Here is a 23,732-nt window from a genome sequence, read left to right on the forward strand (position 1 = left end):
TGGCTTTGTGAGCTATGTGTTGCATGTGTTTTGTTTTGGGGTAGCGGTTGCTTGGATGTCTGCTTTGGAGGTCTCTGCTGCTTAGGCAAATTTTTATTTAGAGCCTCCGAGTATGTTTTTGTGTGTTTATGTGTTTGGTTTGCTGTCGTGGTAGGTCTATGTGAGACAGGAATTGTAGTGAGTGTGGTTTCTTCTCCTCCTGACTGGTTACGCCAGTACTGAGTTGAGAGAGCTTAGCCTCCAGTTTGGCTATATGGTTGCATCTCTCACATGTGTTGGAATTTGTTGGGAGGAGGAGAGGGTTGTCTGTGTACATGAGGCAGTTGTAACATTGCCTCAAGATTCCCAGATTCACCAGCTGGACTGGAGAGGAGATTGACAACTGACCTTTGGACATGCTAGAATAGTATTGGGAATTCCTTTATAATTGAAAAAAAGGGCCAGTGGGGAACAAGGTACTCAAGGGGAGTTTGTGAGGGCGCAGTGCTTTTAATTTTGTAGTGCTGACTTATATAATTGCTTTAGTGAGCAAGTGCCAGGTAACTTAAATGCAATGTGTTACAGGTAACTTAAATGCAAAAACGACAAACAGTAACTTTCTTTCAAGTGAAACAAGGAGATAAGTACAGTAAGCAATGCAGATATCACTAGGGATCCACAGAAGCGCTGAAAATCCGCGTTTTAGGTGGAATTAGCGTTTCAGGGAAATAACAAGCAAACAAACAACAAGCATACAAACAAAGCTAGATTCAGCAGGCCTGGATCTAGTCTATGCTACAGCAAACAAGGTGTACCAATTTCAGTAAGAAACAGTTCAGATATGCAGGCACTATAAGCCTTTAACCAGAAATTCCCAGCTCAGGACAGAGTCCAGCCTCTCCTCCCACAAGAGTGCAGACCACAAACCTTCTTAATGTAAAATAACTGGCCTGAAGCCCAAGTGCTTAAACCAGAACTAATACACTTTTCGAATAACAGACACTGAGCCCTCAATCAGCAGTTCCCAACTTAGAAGGATGTAAGCTACCTGTCCTGCCACCACAGTGCAGGCCACAAACCTTCCTAATGTAAAACAACTGGTCTGAAGCCCAAGTGCTTAATCCAAAAGACTTAGAATGATAGCTACACTTTAATCAAGTTACTACCAAGCAGTAATAAATACAATTGAATACTTTAAAGAATGCTTGGATTAGTGCTCAAGTTATACAAACAAAGCTAGATTCAGCAGGCCTGGATCTAGTCTATGCTACAGCAAACAAATTGTACCAATTTCAGTAAGAAGCAGTTCAAATATGCAGGCACTATAAGCCTTTAACCAGAAATTCCCAGTTCAGAAGGGCAGAGTCCAGCCTCTCCTCCCACAAGAGTGCAGACCACGAACCCTCTTAATGTAAAATAACTGGCCTGAAGCCCAAGTGCTTAAACCAGAATTAATACACTTTTAGAATAACAGACACTGAGCCCTCAATCAGCAGTTCCCAACTTAGAAGGATGTAAGCTACCTGTTCTGCCACAACAGTGCAGACCACAAACCTTCTTAATGTAAAACAACTGGTTTGAAGCCCAAGTGCTTAAACTAAAAGGCTTAGAATGAGTTACACCAAGCAGTAATAAACCAAAGCAAAAAACACGAAAGCGAGAAGCGAAAACTAATAAACGAATAAAATGCCTGGGCTAAATGAATATATTTCCATTTTGCCCCTCTTGAAAATCAGATCTGCTAGAGTGTGATCTTAGTATTCCCCTACCAGATTCTGTCAGTAGGTGTCACCCTTGCTGTATTTTATGCAACATTTGTATTAAGCATTCAGGTTAGAATAGTTTCACTAATCTTTTAACAGGATATTTTTAAAGAACATTTTTAACAAGTAATTTAGAATATTTATAATCAGTCAACACATTTATAGGAGTTTTTAATGTATAAATAAAGCTTATTTATTTATTTAAATGTTTATTTATATAACAAAGAATCAATTATTGTTGAAACAGGAAGTGATGAAATAATTATTTATTCAGTAGCTTGTAGGTTGTTTTGTAGGTTTAAAATGGGATGGATAAATGATTGGTGCTTGTGGAAATTGTTTTTATATATAAAACACCTTAAAGTATTAAGGCATTTTTATCTGATGAAGTCCATTTGGACGAAAATGCTGTAATTGTGAAGGCGTTCATTCTGTGTACTACAAATTCGTGGCTTTGTGTGTTAATAAAATTGGAGTATTTTTCCAGCCTGCATTCGTCCTCGCTTTCGTGTTTTTTGCTTTGGTTTGTGGAGTTTGGAGAAGTATATTACAGTTACCAAGCAGTAATAAATACAATTGAGTACTATTAAGATGACGCAAAAGCAAAATAAAGTAGGAAGAAACACAAATACAGTAAAAGCAGATATGGTACAAAGGTGGTGACTTGGAGATATGGAGAGGGGTGGAGTGCCATTTTACTGACTGATACATATTGGATAGGCAGCTTTTGAATCATAGAAGAGTAGGCTGACAGAGACCTAATGAAGACATTTAAAGTAGAAGCTTGTTGTGACAAACTGTGCTGAGATTTAGACATGTCTACAAATAAGGAGAAGACTAGCTTGCTGTTATCTCTAGCCTTATTCACAGTATCTATATAGGTTAGAACTGCAGTGTAAGTACTATGGAAGGATGGAAGCCATGTTGTGTGGGGGATAGGAGCACTTCCTGCAGGAGATAGTTTAGCAGTTGCTTTTGAATACATGTTTCAAGTATTTTAGAGTGGGATAAGATTGCTATAGGTCTAAAGTCAGTTATGCCTATTAAATTTCATCCTTTCTGCTGAGGGATAATGTGTGACTTTTTCCAGAGCACAAACACGTAGGATTCCTGGATTGATGTATTTAGAAGGATTGAGACAGGGTAGGCAATGCTGTTGGCTGCTATTTTAAAGTATTCACTTGAAAGGTCGTCAGCTGAAACAGAGCATGGTTTGAGTTTGAGTAGTTTTATGTAGGATGTGGGCACAGGTTTGAAGGTGAAAGTGGATGTGGTGATACATGGCTGCTTTGCAGGGTTAGGATTAGATGTTGGGGAATCATTGATTACAGATACTATACTCTCTATGAAATGTTGAAATGAAAGAGTCGAATTGTATTGCAGTTTTGAGTGAAAAGTTATTGGTTGAGGGGTTAGAGTTGTACTTATGACTGGGATGCAAGATTTCTTTAATGGATGTCTAAAATTATTTTAGGGTTGTGTTTATTATTATTCAGAAAGTTATTATAGTATAGTGTTTTCTGTTTGTTAATTTGCTTTTTTGTGAAGCATTCTGAAGTTTTCAAGATATTGTGATGTTTTATATTTTCCCATTCTTTCAATACTTTTTCACTCTCCTACACTAATTACATTCTACACTTTTTGGATAGCCAAATTGCACTATTTGTTTTTAGTCTCTTACTTTTAGGAGGTGCAAGGTTATTTAGGATATTCAGGAAAGTTGTATTGAATTCATTTGCAGCATCATTTAAGGGGAGGGTTTTTAGGAAGTTCCAATTAACAGATGATAGGTTAGTATGAACATTTCTGGGGTTAAACTTGGAAAGGTTGCATATTGTTTTATAAGCATGCTTTTAAGTGGATGTGTGAGATGTCTGGTTGTATAGACTGAGAGATGTTCACTGAGACAGTCAGACATTGTACCTGAGGTGGTGTAGTTGCCTGGGTCTCATACTAGGATCCAGTCTAATAGGAATTTGATGCTCTGCTATAATGTGCATGGCTAATGATTAGCTGTATGAAACCAAATAAGTTCACTTGAGATTTCAGGGAGTTAGAGAGTATATGTCCAACCAATTGACATTCATATTTTATTTATTTAATATTTATTAACTGGGAAAGTCCGACTAGGAACGAAGCCAATTTTCAGCGGAGGCCCAGGAAGGAACGCTCCAGATGCATGTCTTTGTAATGTGGGAGGAAACCGGAGCACCTGGAGGAAACCCACACAAATGCAGGGAGGGCATGCAGACTCCTCACAGAAGGCACCCCAGCCGAGAATCGAATAGGAGAACCTCTTGCTGTGAGGCAACAATGCTACCGCTGCACCATTGCACCATCCAGAGGTCCATATCATCTAGTAATATTTTTTCTTGTGGAATTGTTATAGATATACAATATAGTATATCTTTTAGTATAGCTGTATTGCTGCCGGGAGTGATATAAGAACAGTATTACATATTTGTTTATAATTGTTTAATTTCAGGAAAGTAATAAGAAGCTCTGCTAAAATTAATGTTGGTATTGGTTTGTTGTATGGGGACATCTGGTAGTTGGACTATATTACAGCAATAACACCACCTTTCCTCTTTATATAGTCATATATAGTTATATATATATAGTTATATATAGTTTTGGAATAATTTATGCTGGGCTTAAGCCAAGTTTCATTTACAGCAAGAATATCAGGCTTATGTTGAGTAATTCTGGCAGTTCAGCAATTTTATTTCTTATGCATCCAATATTTATAGTAGCAAAAGTTAGATTACCTGATTTTGGGGGTTGTGTGGAAGAGAATTGTCTTGATGTTCATTGTGATAGGTGGGTAAGTGGGGTCTGGTTTACGGTGAATAGCTCCTCCTCCTTCTAGAAGGATTTTAGTATATTGTAGAACTATTGATACTTTTTTTAGAGAGTATTTCTCCACTTAATTTTGTTTTGGTTTGAGTTGAAATGGAGTTTATCGGTCTATATTTGGAGTAAAGATGAGGGGCATCATTAAATAGGTTTGGTGCTATGCGTGAGAGTGCAGGGAGGAAGTATGAATAGGTGGCTGGAACAGAGATGGAGAGATGGTGAGAGCTATTAATGAGTCATGGCTGGATGAGAGATGGCCCAGTAGCAGGAGAAGAATAGAGGATAAGCTGAATAGTATCATGATTAAGGAATACAGGATAAGCTGACTAGTAGCATGGTTAAGTAAAGGGATCTGTATGTTGTAGATGGCAGGTAGTGGGGAAGTAGGGATCATGAAGGAAAAGAAGTTGCATAATTGAAGGATATTTAGTGATGGTGGTGAAGTCTGAAAGCTAACAGAGGCTTGGTAGGAAAGAAGTATTTTCTATACAGGAACAGAATTGGGTTTATAATGTTTATATAAACACCGCATACAAACATACCATTTGATGTAACAATACTTTCACTTTCATTTGTTTTTTGTACAGATAAATAAAAATAAGCTGTCAGAACACCGGAAGGGCATAGAAGATGGGAAAAAGCCTTATCCTATTTATACAGCTGTGCCTGTAACTATAACATACAGACCATCTAAAGGTAGGTAATATGTATACTGTAAAATAACTAGTCAACACCTTAATGTCGTGTTCTTGTCTCTGCTTGAAAAAGAAATGCAGTTTTCAAATTTTCCAGTAACTTTGAAACCTGATAACCATTAGAAAGAGGGACTAATAACCATGCAGTTGTAATGAATAACTGATTTCCATCATTATTAGTTATACTTTTCATGAGCATTTCTTTAAAAAAATGTGAGAGATGCATGTATTCAGACTCACTGCCTATAGTTAGTTAACTTAAAGCAAGGCTTTTGTTTCTCATTGTATGCAAGAGTTAAATGGATGTTTGTAAAATTATGTGATAAATAGATGACATTTTTATTAGAATATATTACTACAGCTAACTACTTTATTCTGGCTAGCTGCTATTGTATATCAGTTTACATGCCTTCCTACACTATAAAAGTAATTAGTGACACAATGAAAAAGAAATGTTCACAGAAGGTAAATGTTCTGTCTTCATTCCACTGAAAAAAATCTCAGTCTTTTTTACCAAATGTGGTCTGAGTAGTTCTCTTTAGTTGAAAGTATAAGTGCAGGCCTAAAGTACTGTCCTTGAAACATAATTTAAACCGCATATGGATTTCTGATTCACATAGATGGCCCAAAACATTAATTCAACAGCTTAATTTATATTCTGAGCTTTAAGCGAATGTCCTTCTCTTGTTTTATTTAATATATATCATGTGTTCTGCATGTATTGTGTAACTGTCTCTCAGAATTGATTTACTATGGATGGCAATTCATCAAAGAAGCCTTATAGAAGCTACTAGTGCATAACTACATAGACTCAGTGACAACTAGACTCCTTCACACTCCAGAAAAATCTCTGAAACTCCCCAGGTAACACAAAGTACTTTAGGTGTTGTGAGACATGGAAGTCTTGGGGCAGGTAGAGCATCTGACATCATTACAAACAACAGATCACAAGATCCTGGAAGCAGCTTCAACAGACGTGATTTGAAAATGATCATGCTGTCCTAAAATGGCAGTTTTGCTTCCATTTTAACTGCTTCTTCTTTTCTTTAATAAAATCATGTCATTAGGTCAGGACTGTTTTTTTTTCTGTGCTTTAATAAAATGTTCCTGCCTTGTAAAATGCATGGGTTATTGGAGATGCAAAAAAGACATATAGCTCTTCCATATCCGTGGTGGTGGTGCTGCAGTAGCGTTGTCGCCTCACAGTAAGACGCTGACCGGTTCAACTCTCAGCTAGAGCGTTTTCTGCGTGGAGACATGTGTGAATGGGTGTACCTTCGTTGAAGGTTGTGCGTTAGGGCTGGCAACTCGGCACGTAAAAATCAACTGCCAATCATTAGCGGACCGGAGTTCTGCTGTGGCGACCCCTAACCGGGAAAATCTGAAAGACACAACAACAGCAGCAGCTATGTTCTTCCATGCTCTAATTGCTTTTTTTTGTTTCCTCTGTAAAACTCTGTGCCAAGGCCAGTTCTATTGTCAATTTGGTTCCTTAAACTGTCCTATAAAACAGAAGGAGATACTAATCAGAAGTAACAGAGATATGAACACAAAGCTAAACTCCAAAGGTTCTTTTGTCATTTTGATTTCTTAAACTGTTGTCCTGTTACTTGGAAGAAGCAAAGATAAGAACATAAAACTGCTGATCAAGGTCTGAAATAAGTTACTTCCTTCTGGACTGAAACAAGACACTGACTAAAGGCCAGAGATAAGAGCTGTTTTCCGAGTGGCTGTTTAATTTCATCTGCAGTATTCTGTGCTGAGGCCAATTCTGTTTGTTTGCTTATGTGTATATGTATGTGCAGTGTATACATGTTTTGGTAATTGGGGTGCCTACCTGGAGTATGATTGTGCCCCATTTTCAATGGAAACCTGGGGAGAAATGTTCTAATATGTAAAAATAAAAATTGTGAATATTTGGAAGTTAAATTTTGCATCGTCAACATACCAGTTTTTACAATACAAAGAAAAAAAACAACAGCATGTAAGATGTATTAACATTAACACTACATACATCGAAGTAGCAACATGTTGAACTATCTTGTAAAACAGAAAGAGACACTGAGCAGGAGAGATAAAGATAAGAACTCCAAAATGTTGATTTAATTGCATGAAAGCTGTTTGGTACTGTCTGTAGGGCTATTTCGTTCAAAACTCACATTATCACCACAATAGCTTAGTTCCTCAGCATGCAGTCACATAAAACACTGAATTCTGTAATTAACAAAGACATTGATGATTACCTTCTTCAACAGATTGAGAAGGAAAGATTTTATAGTGAGCTGAAAAAAAGCCTTATTTAGAACAACACTGTAGCTGTGGCTTCTCGTAAAAGGTAACTGATCCAAAGACCCACAAAACAGATGCATTGTCATTTAATAATACTTTCAGAGCAACTGAAATATTACCTGTCTCATCACAAATTTGTTTAATGTTATAGCCTGCTATGGGCAATGCAATTACAGGCAATCTTTTTAAGACATAGGGGACCTACAGACACTTGACCCCACCCAGTTCGGCTTTGTAAAGGGCAGATCCTGCCTTTTAAACCTGGTTGACTTTTTCGAAACAGTCACTAGAGCCATTGACGAGGGCAAAGCAGTCCATACAGCATACCTGGACTTGGCTAAGGCCTTCGACACAATACCCCACTCAGGCATCATAGATAAGCTCAACAGCTTAAATGTAAACCCTTATGTCACTAGATGGGTTGCAAACTGGCTAAAGGACAGAACCCATAAAGTTAAAATTGCTGGAGCAATGTCAGACTCAAAGCCAGTCACAAGTGGTGTCCCACAGGATCTGTCCTGGGACCCCTCTTGTTCGGCATTTATTTCTCAGATGTTAAAGCAAACATGGGAGGGCTGTGGCTGACAAAGTTTGCAGATGACTGCAAACTAGGCGCCATAGTCGATACACCAGCAGACACACACATCCTACAAAAAGGCCTCACAGAAATGGACAACTGGTGCCGGAGTCACGGCCTTAAACTAAATGCCAAAAATGTATAGTCATCCGCTTGGGGAAAAACAAAGTACCCACAAATTATCACATAGACAGCAACCCACTGAGTACTGAAAAAGTAATCAGAGACCTAGGGACCCAAGTCGACAGCGACCTCTCATTTGATACCCACGTTGCCAAAGTGGTTAGATAAACATTCTACCTTGCACACCTCATCATGAAGGGATTCACATCCAGATCCAAGGATGTCATTGTACCCCTATATTCCTCCCTCATCAGACCCATGATTGAGTACAATGCCCCATTTGGTATGGACCTCACCCGGCATTTGCAACAGCTGGAGAGACCACAAAAGTACCTCACCAAGAGGATCAAGGGTCTCCAACATATGTCTTATTCTGCCAGACTAAAGAAACTTCAGCTCTATTCAGTATCATACCACCTGCTCAGAGGTGATCTCTGCCTGACGTACAACGCCATGTCCAATCAGGATCTGATGGACATGCTCCACCTCAAAAAATCCAAGTCCATCAGGACCACGAGAGCTAAAGACTTAAACCTCGGCACAAGTATGAATAGGACATGCTGGAGGGATAGATTCATAACCCAGAGGCTTCCCATGCTTTGGAACAAGATCCCAGTTCGTATTAGGCAGAGCCCCTCACTGACTCTCTTCAAGAGAAATCTTGATGAGTGGATGGGAGATCGTAAGTTTACCCCAGGGGTCACATCTGTGTCACTGCTAGACAGGGGCACAGTAAACTAATTCTATTATATAAGGGGACCTTCATTGTGTCACTACTAGACACAGTATTCTAAATTTATTCTGTACATTTTTGTACCATTTCATGGGGTGGCAAATGCCACATCACTATGGCTAGGCTTACAAATGCCCCAGGGCCGATAGCCTAGTACTATACTATGAAACTATGAAACTAATTATGCCATGAATAAGCAAATGTAAATAGACTTTTGTTCATATGTTCATAGGTTCATAGATGTTTATTAGACTAACGACCACAAGGGCCTTTTTAAGTCTAGCCATGCATCCCAAATCTCTGACAAGTTTGAATACCCTTGATAAGTGTAAACAGGGGTTTGGGAGATGAACCATTTACAAGTTACCTGTGTCCATCAGAGAAGGTGCTGTGACTAAATGCAGCAGTCAGACTGACCTCAAACTGTTAAAAAACAATAGAAGAATTTACTGAAAAAATTCAAGTCATTTCCACAGGTGATATCAAATCCAACAATCAAGAAGTGTTTAAATAACAAAAATTACAAACCAGCAAACTCTATGCAAGTAAAACAAGTGTCTGACATTTCAGCAAGCCAAACTACATTGCAGAATAAAAGCAGCTTTTAAGAATAAAGTATTAGAGGAACAAAACACAACTTTGAAGGAGAGATGCACAGATGAAGATCTAAGAGCCACAGATTATATATCCCTATATTATAGGTGTGCATGAGGAACTGAGAAGACTCTCCCTCACTGTTACCAGAGGGATCCGACTGCATGTCCACATTCAGGAAGAAAAAAAAAAAAGAAAAAACAAATATGAGTTATATAAACAAATGGGGTTACATACAAATACATTTCATAGTTGGTTACAAACACAACAGGAAAATTACTAAAACAAGTAATATAAGCAGCATACTATATATATTATAAGCATACTCCAGTCATAAGGTATATAATAGAAAAAAGAAAAAACTGTAAAAGAAAAAAACTAAAACTAAAAAAATGGTAATAACACAGAATAATGGTCTATCATGAGATTTTAAAAAGAGGAAGAGTAAAGAGGAGACAGAGAGAGAACCTAGATCCTAGGTATGAGAGTTAATCAGGAAATGAGCATTGGCATGCCAGCACTGGAAGTGGTGGAGTAGCTCTTTTGCTTTTTGGGGTAGACAGGTAGTGTGGTAAATACTAAGAGAGGAAGAGAGGAGTCTTTTTTACTTTTCTTGAAACGTTTGAAAAGAGAGCCAGAGTTGTTGAAGGATTTAATTTTTTCAAGTGGCCTGTTAGAGGAGCCAGAAGACTTGTTTAGGATAGGTATATGGTAACTAAGTTCTCCTAAAGTGCAGAGATTTATCAGGTGTTTTGAGTATTTAATGCCCTCAATATAAGGGGGTCTGCTGTAAAAGAATAAAGTATTAGAGGAACAAGCTACTGTTAGCTACTATTATGTAACTTTTCCCATAGGTTCTTACTATTCATCAGGGTGGTCGTGGAGTTTATCTGTTATTGTTATAGTTGACAGAATTGAAAGAACTGGTACAAAAAATTATTTGCAGGGACTATAGTTTTCAAATGTAATGCTCTAGCTGATCAGAACAAGCATGACAGTTTACGGAAGTTACCCAAAAGATAATGTTTGAGAAACAACACATATGTATATTTCTAGACTTACTGATGGGAGAGTATAAAAGCAGAAGACCAGTACTGTGTCTCAAACAAATCAAGTCTGCCTTCATTTTTTTACCAAAACATGCTGTTGAACTCAGCTGATCTGGGCTTTTTTAATAGAAAGGATGAAGTTGAACTAAAAGATGTGAAAGTTCTGAAGTAGCTGTAGATTCTCACTGTAATCATTTCTAATGCAGTTTAATATCTCACTGTTTCCTTTTCTTTTCTTTCCTTACTGCATTACTTATTAATGTTATTTCACCCTTTATCGCTAAAGTAACAGGTATGAATCACCTTGGGCAGGATTCACAAAGCCTCCGTGTAAGAGTTACAAGGCTTACACGGAGGCTGCAGTTAAACGGTGTGACATCAGCATGTCATGCATATGCATGAGGGCATGCTGAATCACACCTAAGGCTTACACGGTCCGTGGAAGACAGTAGGGGGCGTGTCCGTAGGCTGAGCCCTGCAAACGGACACGCCCACAGAAGAGTAAAAGTCCCAAAAGTAAACCCCCACGACAGGGCCCGTGTAAATGTGAATAAACACAACACAACACATGCCCCCACAGACTACGAACATAAAATGTACAAATGAACATCTTATAATTTTTTTTTTTAAATTGTAAAGATGTTTGCCCGTGAGTGCGCTCATTTGTGCGGCCGTGCCCGTAGCTTAGCCACAGTTAGCAGTCAGTGGAAAAGCATATAAGAACTAAATATGCAAAGTAAGCCAAGAAGCAATAGCATAGCGGTAGAGACGTCGGCTGAAGAGCAGGCAGTCATGGTTCGAGCCCCCACAACATCAATTTTTTTTTTAGTGAAATAAGCATGAAACAAGTCCCTGACATATATGTACACATATAAAATTAGATTTTATGTAAAATGTAATGAAATGGGCCATATATTTTGAAGAAATGTGAGATAATAAAAAAAAAAAAATGTCAGATGTGCCTATAGCTGAGCTACAGTCTAACAAGTTGAGTACATCTGCCCGTAGGTGAGCAGTGGTTTAACAGGTGTAAAATGAGTGCCCGGGGTTGAGCAGCGTTTTAACACGCTCAAACTGTGTGCCCGTAGCTGAGCTGAGCGTAATATGTGTTCTGATAGCCAAATGACGCGTAAACCAGCGTAACCCGTTTGCGCGGAGCTGCTCGCCGCGCCAACAAGCTAACTGATGGGCAACGTTGAGCAAGCTGTAACAAAACTGCCTTTACACAGACACACCTCCTAGCCTGTGTAGATAGTCATAAAATATAAAAAGCAGTGGCCAGGTTCAAACCCAGGATACCATGCACCATAGTCAAGGTACTGAACCACTAAGCCATGACAGTTGCACTTAGAAATGCAGTAATAGCATATATATAGGAATGAATAGAAAGTGGAGCATGACAAAGCAGGTTTTGTGAAGCTGATACAATTCCAAATTGGCCAATTACAGATAAGTGCAGGAAAAACGGCATATATAAGCCCCATAGGCAGGAATACACAGCATAACCGATTGTAGAACCAACTTGCAGCCAGAATGTCAGGTGTAGGTGAGGGTAGTTGCTTTCGAGCACAGAGGTGGGGCGTTGAGGAGTCCAAATATATGGTTTGGCTCCTTGTCCACAATCATGAGGCCCAACTCATGCAGGGCCAGGTCCTGTGGGGAGCATATAGGGCTGAGGCGTGGGACCAGTTGGCTCATGATCTCACCAGTGCCACAGGGATACCAAGGACTGGTGAGCAGGTCTGTCATCACCATGTGGACCTGAAGAGACGGAAGCAGGACCAACTGAACCGTTGGATCCAGGAGGCCCGGCAAATGCCCAACGCCCCACTACTGAGTAAGTTACATCTAATTATTTATGTAAGAAATTAACCTAGCTGATATTATGGAGATGTGTATTCCAATATTACTTTATTTATATTACAGCTGCAGGTGTCCGTTCTGCGAACCGTAGAGCCTATGGCGATAGGCTGGCGCGGTTGCGCCACCAGGCAGGTCAGTAATCCTCTCCCTGTAACAGTAAATAATATATAAGTATGACAGTTAGCAAAAGAGTGCAGTGTAGTCACTAAGTAATAAAATGTGCAAGTAACAGTGTAAGAGGGTTTGCAAGTATTGCTTGATTACAAAAGTGTGATGCAGTCTGTAATCCAAACAGAAAAATGAAACAAGTCTGAAATAAAGTCTGAAATAAAGATGTCCCACCTGTAATATAATAGTACATAACCTGCAGCAGGCTGAAAAGTACAGCTGCAGAAGCTGAGTAAAACACATGTGTGAAATATATCCCTGTTGAAATACAGAAACATGAAAGAAGTGAGACTGTTGGAAAGGATTGTTATAACTACAGGTAAAACATGTCAATAAAGCCTAGAATTAAGTACCATCCTGAATTGTAAAAATAAAACAAGTGAGAGAGTATGAGAAAGAGTTATGAATCCACCAATAAAGTAGCAATAACTCCTGAATAAAGTATACTGCAGTCAGTACAGAATGAAATGAATGTGACAAGCAGAACCAAACAGCAAAATGTCTTGAAAATGTTACTGCAGCTGGAATGTGTATCCCAAAATCTGGATATGTTGCTCTCAGTCTGCAATATGCAGATAGTATGGTTGTCTGAAATACCAAACATCCACAGTTGTCTATAGCTATACAAAGCAAATGTAGCAGGATGATGTAGCTGAACAGAGCCAGATATGAATGTGTATGAATAAAAATGAAAATGTATATTGATGTAGCAGTAACATTCCTATCACCAACTTGAAGTAGTTATCACATAGGAAACTGTAGGCAGAACTATAGTGTGTATATAATAAAGATAATTAATGTAAAGAGATGTGTAAGAGATGTAATGCTGAAATACTATGTATGTTTTTATCATTTATGTATGTACTTGATTGAGAAGAAAGAATGAATTAATGAATTTTTTTTGCTCTTTTTTTTGCAATTATTTTATTTCTAAGTATATTATATTATACACACCTTAACCTGTACCTCAATGTGTTAAAATTTTGCCTTGCCTTCTCCTTATGCAGTGGCTAGGAAAATAATAACTAGAAACTGGAAAATTGATACCACAGACACCACCTTGTCGTTTTAAAAATTAAAAATATTAAAAATATATAATGTCATATGTGAAATAATTAAAATTAGAAATGAAACAACTAGAAAAACACACAAACATATTGTATAAAATAATTTACAATTTTTTAAAAAATTCTAATTTTAATAGCACAGTATTTTTTATTTAATTAATTGATCTGATTGTAGTAGATGTTTTTGTAAATAATACTTTGTTTGTTTTGTTGAATATTATAATAATACCTATTTTTAATTATTTGTATAAAATTGTTATGATATTTCTCTTATATGTTAAAACAATAAACTTGTTTTGAAAAAAAAAAAAAGAAATGTACAGCATATGTATTGGTATTTGAAGTTGTTAATTAAATTTTCTTCACCCTACCCTATAACCACATATAATCCATTCCACGTGAAATTGGTATGTGCAATCACAATTAACACCCCTGGACATTTGTCTTGTTGGTTCATACATATTTGCATGTACGTTGATGCATCTGCCCTGTTCATACATCCAAACTTGATGGCCTGTTGCCATCAGTCAGCCCTGCATGTTGTTGGACTGTGTATTGCTGTTCAAAATATGCATGTGTTATGCTTGCTGTTCAATGGTTTGAATATCTGGGTGTTTGGTTAATGGGAATACTAATGCATGCTGTTACAACTAATTGTGAATGGTATTGTATGCTACTAACCCAAACTGTCATGACATAATGCAAAACATAGGACGACAGGGAAGGCGGGTTCCAGCGGACCCACCTCTCCCTCCTCAGCTGGCAAGTGCACCTGGCAGTAGTGCCCAGGCCAGACCCTCCTCCGGTGGCCCTGTGCCACCTGCGGGTGGAAGCGCTGCAGGGGATGGGGCTCGTCCCCCCTCTGCAAGTGTGGCTGGAGGAGAACAACCACTCACCCTCTGTAGTGTCCGGACTGTGGTGCGTAGGGAGATCCGGGAAGCTGTTCTTGGGCCCCTACGCCAGCTTGAGGCACAGGTGGCACAACTAACGGGCGTGCCTGCTGCCCAGCCTAGACAGCCCCCAGCACAGCCCCGTCCTAGGCCGTGAAGGCACAGTGGCAACTGCCCATGGGTGGGAATATCAGTTCCACTGTTGCCATCTGTGGGCTCATGGGCTCTAGATATCCAAACATCCGTCCCCGTTAATTGTGTAACCCCCCCCACATGTGTCATACATCGCCCCTGTATGCATCTTGTTTGTCTTGTCTGTTAACCTACCCAACCTACTTCCCCAGCTATACCGACTTCCTGTACCTGACATACCACTCTCACCTGAAAAAAAAAAAAAGGGCACTCTGTACCCACAAAAATATTACGCCCCATACATAGCTGGCCATTTCGCACACATGTCTGCTGGACATGGAAACTGTCAATTACAATTGGCTGTACAACAAGTATTATTGTTGTCCTCACACCTCTCTCAGGGGTGGAAGGTTTCAAATGTCACACCAAATTACAAACATATGCACAGCTGTTGCTGATGAAGAAATGGGCAGCTATGGGCCTTACCTACATCCCTCCTGCAAAACCAGAGCTTGTTTCCCTACTGTCTTACCCTCTTTGTGACCCCTTTTTCACCACTTTCCTGTCTCCCCATTTTCATTTCTCTCAAAGAATATAGCACGGGTGTGCGCAAGAGTAAGCACTTTTAAGCAGTTGTAAGCGGGTGTGCGCGGAGCTGAACGCCAGTGCGCATGCGTGAGCTCCGGGCAAACCAGCACTAACCCGGTTACAACTGCTTAAAAGTGGCTTAGTCACTCTGAATGAGAAGTCCTGTAGTCTGCTCAAAAGCAAAATAAAATCCCACTGTCAGTCCTGAACCCAGGACCTTGGAAAGAGTAGTCTGCATGACTTACCACTAAGCCATGACTGTTATATAAGAACATTGTGCTACAATAAATATTTCATGTAATAGTAGGAATGAATGTAAAGGGAATATATGATGTGTAGTACACAAAGCATGTCATGTATATTTACTGTCAAATGTAGTGGATTTCTAGAATAGTAGTGTGTGAACAGAAACAGCCATGCTAGTTGGTAGCTAGTAGGTAATAATGTCACTGTAGCACCTTGCAAGCCACACACATACTCACAGCAGGATAATCACTGCCCATACCCCACAACCTCTTACAGGAACACATCCGGACTAAGTAATAAAAAATGTGGAGCAAAGGGCCAAAAACAGGGACACATTCCAAATAATGCTACAACAAACTTAGACAGTTGAGAGAGTAACATGTTCTGCATTTTGTTGGATGTTTGGAAGGGTATGAAGTCTGAAACTGAACTGTTTGTCACTATAGTCTGACTTGAGCCCACAGTGATTTGCCAGAAAAAGCTGTTTATGAGATATTGACCAAAATATGAGGCAAAAATGTGGACAACCTGCAAATATCTGTACATTTGAGAGGTCTGACACTGCCATATTTGAATAGTTAAGAGCCTAGACATAGCAACAGTGACTGAGTTACAGGGATGCCCCACAGACTCCCTGTAAAATGTACAAACAGTAGGCAGAAAGGTGTTACAACACATGCAATGGTAACTATGAAGTACTGAAAGTATGCACCACTTGCACGGCAGAAATAGTGTAGTAATACATATGCTCATGCTATCCCACAGTCACAACTGCAGAATACCAGACAATTTAATGGGTGTACCCCACTGATATGTACCATTCCATGAGGCAGATAAAAGATGCACCTGAGAGTCTCTGGGGCCTGCTCAGCAGCATACTCAAATACCCTAATAGATGTCAAGGCCCACACCATGGCCAGACCACACTGCATGCAGTAACACCCTAGCAGATATAGCAAGCGTTCCAAGGCTTGAATGTACATGGAAATTAGGAAAGCCACAGCAACACACTACAGTCAAGACACCTAGCAGGAATACAAGTAGTGAATGTAAAGGGCAAATATTGATGCCATAGCAACAAAGTGCAAGAGCCACTGCTATATACCAGTTACACCACATGTCCCACAGGAAAGCACACACACACACATTAACAGTAGTAGTATTAGGTGTCAGTGTACATACACACTTAGTACAGGAAACTGGAGAAATGAATGGAGAAATATTAATCTACAACACTGCCAGAAATATGAGAGGGATACTAACCTTTACACTCACAGAACAGTGTCCACAGCATACCAGCATGGTCCCTGCCCTTAAACTCTGAAAGGGATATGCCTATCTCACATACCTTTTTATAGCATTGTCCTGGAATCACAGTGAGAACTGCAATCAGTACACAACTGGCTGCATGCAATTAGCAAATGCTGGCTAACAATTGGTGCAGAGGCCATCACATGGACATATGCAGATACCTACAAAAGCATGCTGTACTCCCAGTCCACACATGCAATACTTTCATTGCACCCTGTGGAGGTAGGGAGAGACAGAGAGAGAAAAAAAACATACACAAACAAAACCAGTCATCAACAACCACTCGAAAGCTGACAACTGGCAACTGGAGCAGCAGGACACCAAACCAGATGGCAACGCAAGCAGCTGTGACAAACACAGGTAATGTAAAGTAATACTTTAAAAGTCTACATACTGTGAACCCTCCATATGTGTCATTGGTCTGTATCCATATGTATATGAAGATGTGCATAGGGCAGGGGACATACAGCAACTATCAGTGAAGGCTGTACATACATATGTATGTGAGGGCATCTATGTGCACATATCAATGTAGGTTGAATGTAAGTTGTAGTGCAATGTACAAAGTAGGTTTCACAGTTATGTATGTTTAGCAGTATGTTAGTGTGTGTATACAGTTTTGTAAACAAACATGTTGATATACCTATCTATCATATGGATACGTATGTATGTATATATATATATATATATATATATATATATATATATATATATATATATATATATATATATATATATATATATATATGTATACATACATAGAGAGGGATGTAGGAATACATAGACAGATGTACATAGATAGAATATGTACAAACATATATATGTAATACACACATACAGATATAGATATATGTAGATACATATACATAGACAGACAGATCTGACTATCTACAGATATGACTGTATATGATGATCTTACACTCCCCCTGTCCCACCCCCTCTGTCACTCTCACCCCCTCTCTGTCACACCCCCCCTCCATATCTATAGCAATATATGTACATCGATATATATATGTGTATATGTATACAGACATATATATATATATATATATATATATATATATATATATATAAATATATATATATATATATATATATATATATATATATATATATATAGAGAGAGAGAGAGAGAGAGATGTATATATATTCTGAGTGAGGCACATGTGTACAGATGTATTGCAACAGGTGCCTGGTGACAAAGGCATGGAGTGAACACCAGTGTCAAAACTGGAGTACCATACCCCATTTCAAATCACCTACACCAGTAACCACCAGATATGTGATTGGCTGCCCACCACTGCATGTGTCAGGGGTGAACAGGGTCATAAATGTGTACAATAGTCCCCCAATGATATTCACAGTGGCACACTATTCCTGGAATACCTGCACATGGTATGTGTCAGCAGACATGGTGTGTCAGCTATGGACATGTAGGTCAGTGTACCCCTCCGCACCACACAATGGCTGCCACGGTATGTACCTCACATGACAGCTACAGATATGGAGAAGGACACAGTGACATGTACAACACTGTGACAATGCACTCAAACACATTACCAATGTGCAGTGACTGACAACACCACAGAGTACACACATACTACCCACATAGAGGTTACCACTCCTGGATTTACATACTTAACTCACACCCATGACAGATGTCCAACAACCATAGTAACACCTCACACCATCCACAACCTAAGTGACTGCTGTGTGTCGTCCGTGACACTGCAGTAGAGAGCACATGGTGGAGGTACAGGTTCCTACCCACAGATAAGACATACCCTGCAATAAACCACACAGCATTAAGAAGCAAGATTCCCCATGAGTACATGTCACACATACCCCTGCTGAATGTTAGTCAGATAGGTAATATGCCATATGAGTCACCCTGTGTAACTGTTTGACAGGAGCAGGTACCATCACATCACATGTGTCACAATGGTCAGGGTAGCAGAACAGTATGCTGCTGTAGTCCCAGGGGCAATAGCATATTGTATTGTATTGTATTGTAATGTATTGTATTGTGTTGTATTGTATTGGTATGTAGAGGTGGCTCCTTCGTGGAGTGGAACCACTGCTGCTGTACGCCAGTGTACAGGTACATATCCTGTAGTCAGGCTAGTGTTACATAGCACTTCTATATGTGTGTTTAGCTCCTCTTGGAGTTCATGTAGCATGCAACCGGGATACCATCAGGTCCCATTGATGTTGTGTTTTCTGCTTTTCTGAGGGCTCTCACCTGGACATCTGTGATGACAGGAGGTTACAGTCAGCTGGGATAAGTATGTCTTAGTTTGGGGAGAGGGAGGAAACTTTCACTGAACCTGTCTGCCACAATGTTGCCAATATCTGTGGGTTCAGTGAATTATTTGTTGTTGTGTACTAACTATGAGCATATTGGAGGGTTTCTGACCAGGTTGCTAACATAACTGAAGAAGGCCTTGTGGTTATCTGTAGTGTCCCCATTGATTTCCCTCTCAAAGTTGCCTATGGATGTTTGTATGATCGAAAATAGCTCCTTACTAGTGCTGATCAGACATGCTTTCCCTTTATGGAATTATGCTCTGTCTTGCAGTAGCTTCCATCTTTTGTTATACAATCTGTCTATGGCTGGGGTCCACCAGACAGGATGCTTTCCCTTTGTGGAGAGTGTCTTGGTCTTATATGGGATTGCATGATCCATGCATTCTCGGAGATGTCCGTAGAAATCATTTGTGAAGGGGTCAGCATTGTGGGTTGTGTCTTCCATTGGCCCAGTGGGCTTAAAGCATACCATGTCAGTGTTACGAAGTGTAAAGTTTGCATTTGAAATGTTATTCACTGTAGTCGTTTGTGCTGGTGGTGGAGGTGGGATATGTATATCCAGGGCAATTAGTTTGTGGTCAGCTCACAGTAGTTGATGATGTACCCCATACAGTACCTCGATACAAACCCCCAGAGTGAGGAGGTGCTTTGGACCTGAATCAGTGTTCTGACTGCTGGGGTTTGGTAGTATGTCATATGGAGTGTGCCAGGTACTGTTGCACAGTTGTTGGCTGAGCACTGATACCTGGCCATTTACATGTGTATCCACCAATAGACAGACAGATGCTATATATGTGAGATATGTTGTATCACAACAGTCGAGTAGCATGTGTAGTATGTGTGCCAAATTCTGCTGACATATTTTGCTGATATCATGTTATTTCCTTTTTCAGGACCATGGCTCACCAGCGCAATCCAGCGTACTCTGCAGCTGAGGATGAGGAAATACACCAGAGCCTGGTGTGGGATTATGCAATACTCTTTTCCCGCACCAACCAGAATCAGCAGGAGAGGGCTGCACTGTGGCAAGACCTGGTCCGTCGGGTAAATGACATAGGCACGCATAATAGGACATATGAGCAGGTACGACATCACTACAGTGATTTAATCAGAAATGTCTGTCAGCGTGCGTCGGATATCCACAGGCAACAGGTTGCCACAGGTGGTGGGGTGGCTACACATCCCCCAATCACCAGACTGGAGGGACTACTCATAAGTGTTGTGGCTCCAGCCCGCCAACAACAACAACAGCAGCAGACCTGCATTATGATGGAGGCTGGGGCCACACAGCAGCAAGACTACGAGCGTGCAGGTAATATGCCATATGTATAGTTGACTGTTGTGTACACTGGTATTTAATGCATGTGTGAGGTGTGTCCTTGGTTTGTAGCTGTCATCATAGTATTTAATGTGCAAGTGTGATATTCTCAATATCAGCAGCTGACCTGTGAAAGGCAACTGTTGTACTACTGACCTGTATCATACTCAGTAACAATGGCACAGTTGTGCCCACTGACATTAATTTCCCCACTTCTGCAGGTCCCTCCGGTGTAACAGCAATGCAGCCTATCCATGCTGGTGAGTGTGTATTAACAATACCTTTAATAGTCTTGATAGTAATAGTAATATTAGGCTCACTTAGTAGTGCTCTGTGTATGCATGCAGGTGTGTCTGTGTCTGTGTGTTGATATCTCGCATACTGAGTAGTGTGCAAGTGTGCAACTGTGTGCAAGTGTGCAACTGTGTGCAACTGTGTGCATGTGTGCACCTGTGCATGTGTGCATCACTGGTAACATTGTGTAGACATTGTAAACTGTGTTTCCTGTTTCCCTCCCACAGGTTCTGGTGCTGCTCTGGTGTCATGCAGCAGGGAACCTGAATCAGGTGCCACGGGTACTGATAATGACATCTGTGTAATGGCACAGGAAGGTATGCCAGGGTCCGTCATTGGTCAGCCAGTTGACAGTACACAGCTGTCAACCCCATCAATGCGCACAGTCATCCTGCCAATACACCCTTTGTCACCAATGTCCCTAGGTGATGGACAGGATACAGTGGGCATTGACCAGGGTAATGTGGTATCTGTGGCACATGCTTCCCCACACAGCAGCCATGGGCATGGCCCTGAGATGGTACCACACAGACAGATGTCCAGGGGTTCTCGTGGGAGCATCCGTGGGCGTACTGCCCCTGTCAGACGTGCCCACAGAGGTCTTACAACCTCAGCTATGTTTCGGGCTGTCATGCAGGCACAGTCACATATGGAACGGTACACCAGACAGGGTCTGAGGGAGCTGACAGCATGTCGCACAGCCATGACTGACAGTATGCGTGACATTGCGGCTGCCATCCGTAATTTCACCGATGTCATAGACAGACGTTGTGGGGACATATTAGATCGGTTCCACAACTACATGTCCATGAGTCAGGGCAATGGTGGACGGTTGAGGCGTCGACATGGGCATATGCCAGCAACAGCAGCAGCTGGCAGTCGTCGCGGACGACAACAGGGCCACGGCCACCCCCATAGTGCCAGCAGCAGCCCCAGCAATGCTGGGTCTGTGCTGTCATCAGACCGCCCCAGGAGACCACGTGCACGTGACTCTGGACAGGCCCGACAGGGATCTGTGTCCAGTCAACGAACACCTGCTTCTGATGACAGTACCCAGTCTGGATTGGTACCAGATACGTAGCATCCCTGCAAGGCACAGGTACCGTGTCCGTGGCCAGAGACACTGATCTGTATGACCTGGCAGGTACAGTCTGTGGCTGTCCACAAACACCAGTATATGGCAGCCATGAGGTGGAACTGTGTGCATCCATACACACATGCGAATTGACAACACCTAGGGCTACCGCATACATGCACACACTGCATCAGCATTGCCCTACCTTGTGCTGTTGTCCCTCACCAACACACATACACATACATGTCAATTGGTGGTATCAGTGGCAGACTCAGGCATACCAAGTTCACACCCTGTGCATATGATGAAACTGTGCCACCTCCTGCAATCTGTAACATCAGTGCAGGTACAGGTTAACATGTTGCTGATGCACAGGGTGACTACATAGACGTGTAGTAATAGTATCATGTTGTTAACAGTACTGTGTGCTGATATAATTGTGGGGATATCCCAGCATGCCTGGTATGATTGTCTTGTACTGTTGTCTACACCCATGGTAAGTACCATAGTGTATCATCTGCACATGTTGGCATACTGGTGGTAAGGATGTCAACAGAAGGCTACATACATAGGTAGCACAGGGGATAAGGTAATGAAAGTATTGATACACAATTATGGACATGTAAACTGCAAGTGGCATGTTGCCCACACTGGACTCTGCAATACAGATGTTTGAGGATGTTTATATGTGTGCAGTACTACATGACTGGTACAGGACACACAGGAGCACCCTAGCACTGCAAGCTCACATCTCATACCATGCTAGACAGCCCCAACACACAAAACTAACTTTCACAGGAGGGAGAGTCCCCATAAATGTCAGGGATACTGTGGTGGCAGGACAGGTAGCATACATCCTACTAATTATGGAACCACTGAGTGAAGGCTCAGTGTCTGTTATTTGACATGTGTATTACTGCAGGTATGAGCACCTGGGTTTCCATCCGGTTATTGTACATCCTGACGGTACATGGTCTGTACACTTGTGTGCTGAGACTGGACCCTGGCCATCTGACCTGTGTATTTCCATGTACATGTGTATAGTGCCTGCATATTTGCACTGTGACCTACTGGAAGTGGTACAGCTTGTTTGTTGTACAATGGACTACATGCAGCCCTGCTTACTGTAGCTTTGTTTGCATACATGTTTGCTTGCAGTTACCCTGGAACACTGATCCCACCTGCAATGCAGATTTACAGAGCTTCTGTGGACTCCTAGTGACATCTGCATAGCTTACTATATGTATGTCCATGTCTCACTTGACAGAACGTCACTGTTTGTCCTGTTCGCATGTACGTTGCCTGTGACACATTGCATATGACTTTCCTGGCATTTGACCATGTGTGCAGTCATATATGCCAGTGCTAACTAATCACAGGCACTACACCTTCACATACTCACCTTCTGTACCTTGTTTCCCATTGGCCCTATGTGCTGTTAATCACCATGACAATCACAATACTATGGTAGCATGTGCAAAGGTCACTTGTCAGTCACCTCTATGGTACAGTTGTGGAATATGTGAGTCATGTGGCAATGTCACAGCTGCCACATGTACACAGTCAACCCTCTCCCCTACACATGGACGTACAACACATGTATGAGATGCAACCACATAGCCAAACTGGGGACTAAGCACTCTGAACCCAGTACTGGCATAACCTGTCAGGTGGCATGAAATACTACAGTGACTACAATACCAGTCTGATGTAGACCTACACTGACAGCAATCCAAACACATGAACACACTGGGGCATTCGTGGAGCCTCAGAATAACATCCTGCCTGAGCAGCACACACTTCTGCAGCTGGCAC

The 23,732-nt window shown here is 41.0% G+C and overlaps 1 protein-coding gene across 3 annotated transcripts in view; it reads left to right on the top strand.

Moving 5' to 3' along the window:
* The window catches only part of LOC122793577 (cytosolic phospholipase A2 gamma-like), a 1,122,344-nt gene that overhangs the window by 608,789 nt on the left and 489,823 nt on the right, over positions 1–23,732 (top strand). For all 3 annotated transcript variants that reach the window (XM_044061746.1, XM_044061744.1, XM_044061745.1), the window contains one exon: positions 5,186–5,294. In XM_044061746.1, the coding sequence (XP_043917681.1) occupies positions 5,186–5,294 (109 nt within the window). The remainder of the gene's footprint in view (positions 1–5,185; positions 5,295–23,732) is intronic.

Source organism: Protopterus annectens, chromosome 2.part0, assembly GCF_019279795.1.
Source record: "Protopterus annectens isolate FY-2018-M chromosome 2.part0, PAN1.0, whole genome shotgun sequence".
In the NCBI taxonomy this organism is placed as follows: domain Eukaryota; kingdom Metazoa; phylum Chordata; order Ceratodontiformes; family Protopteridae; genus Protopterus; species Protopterus annectens.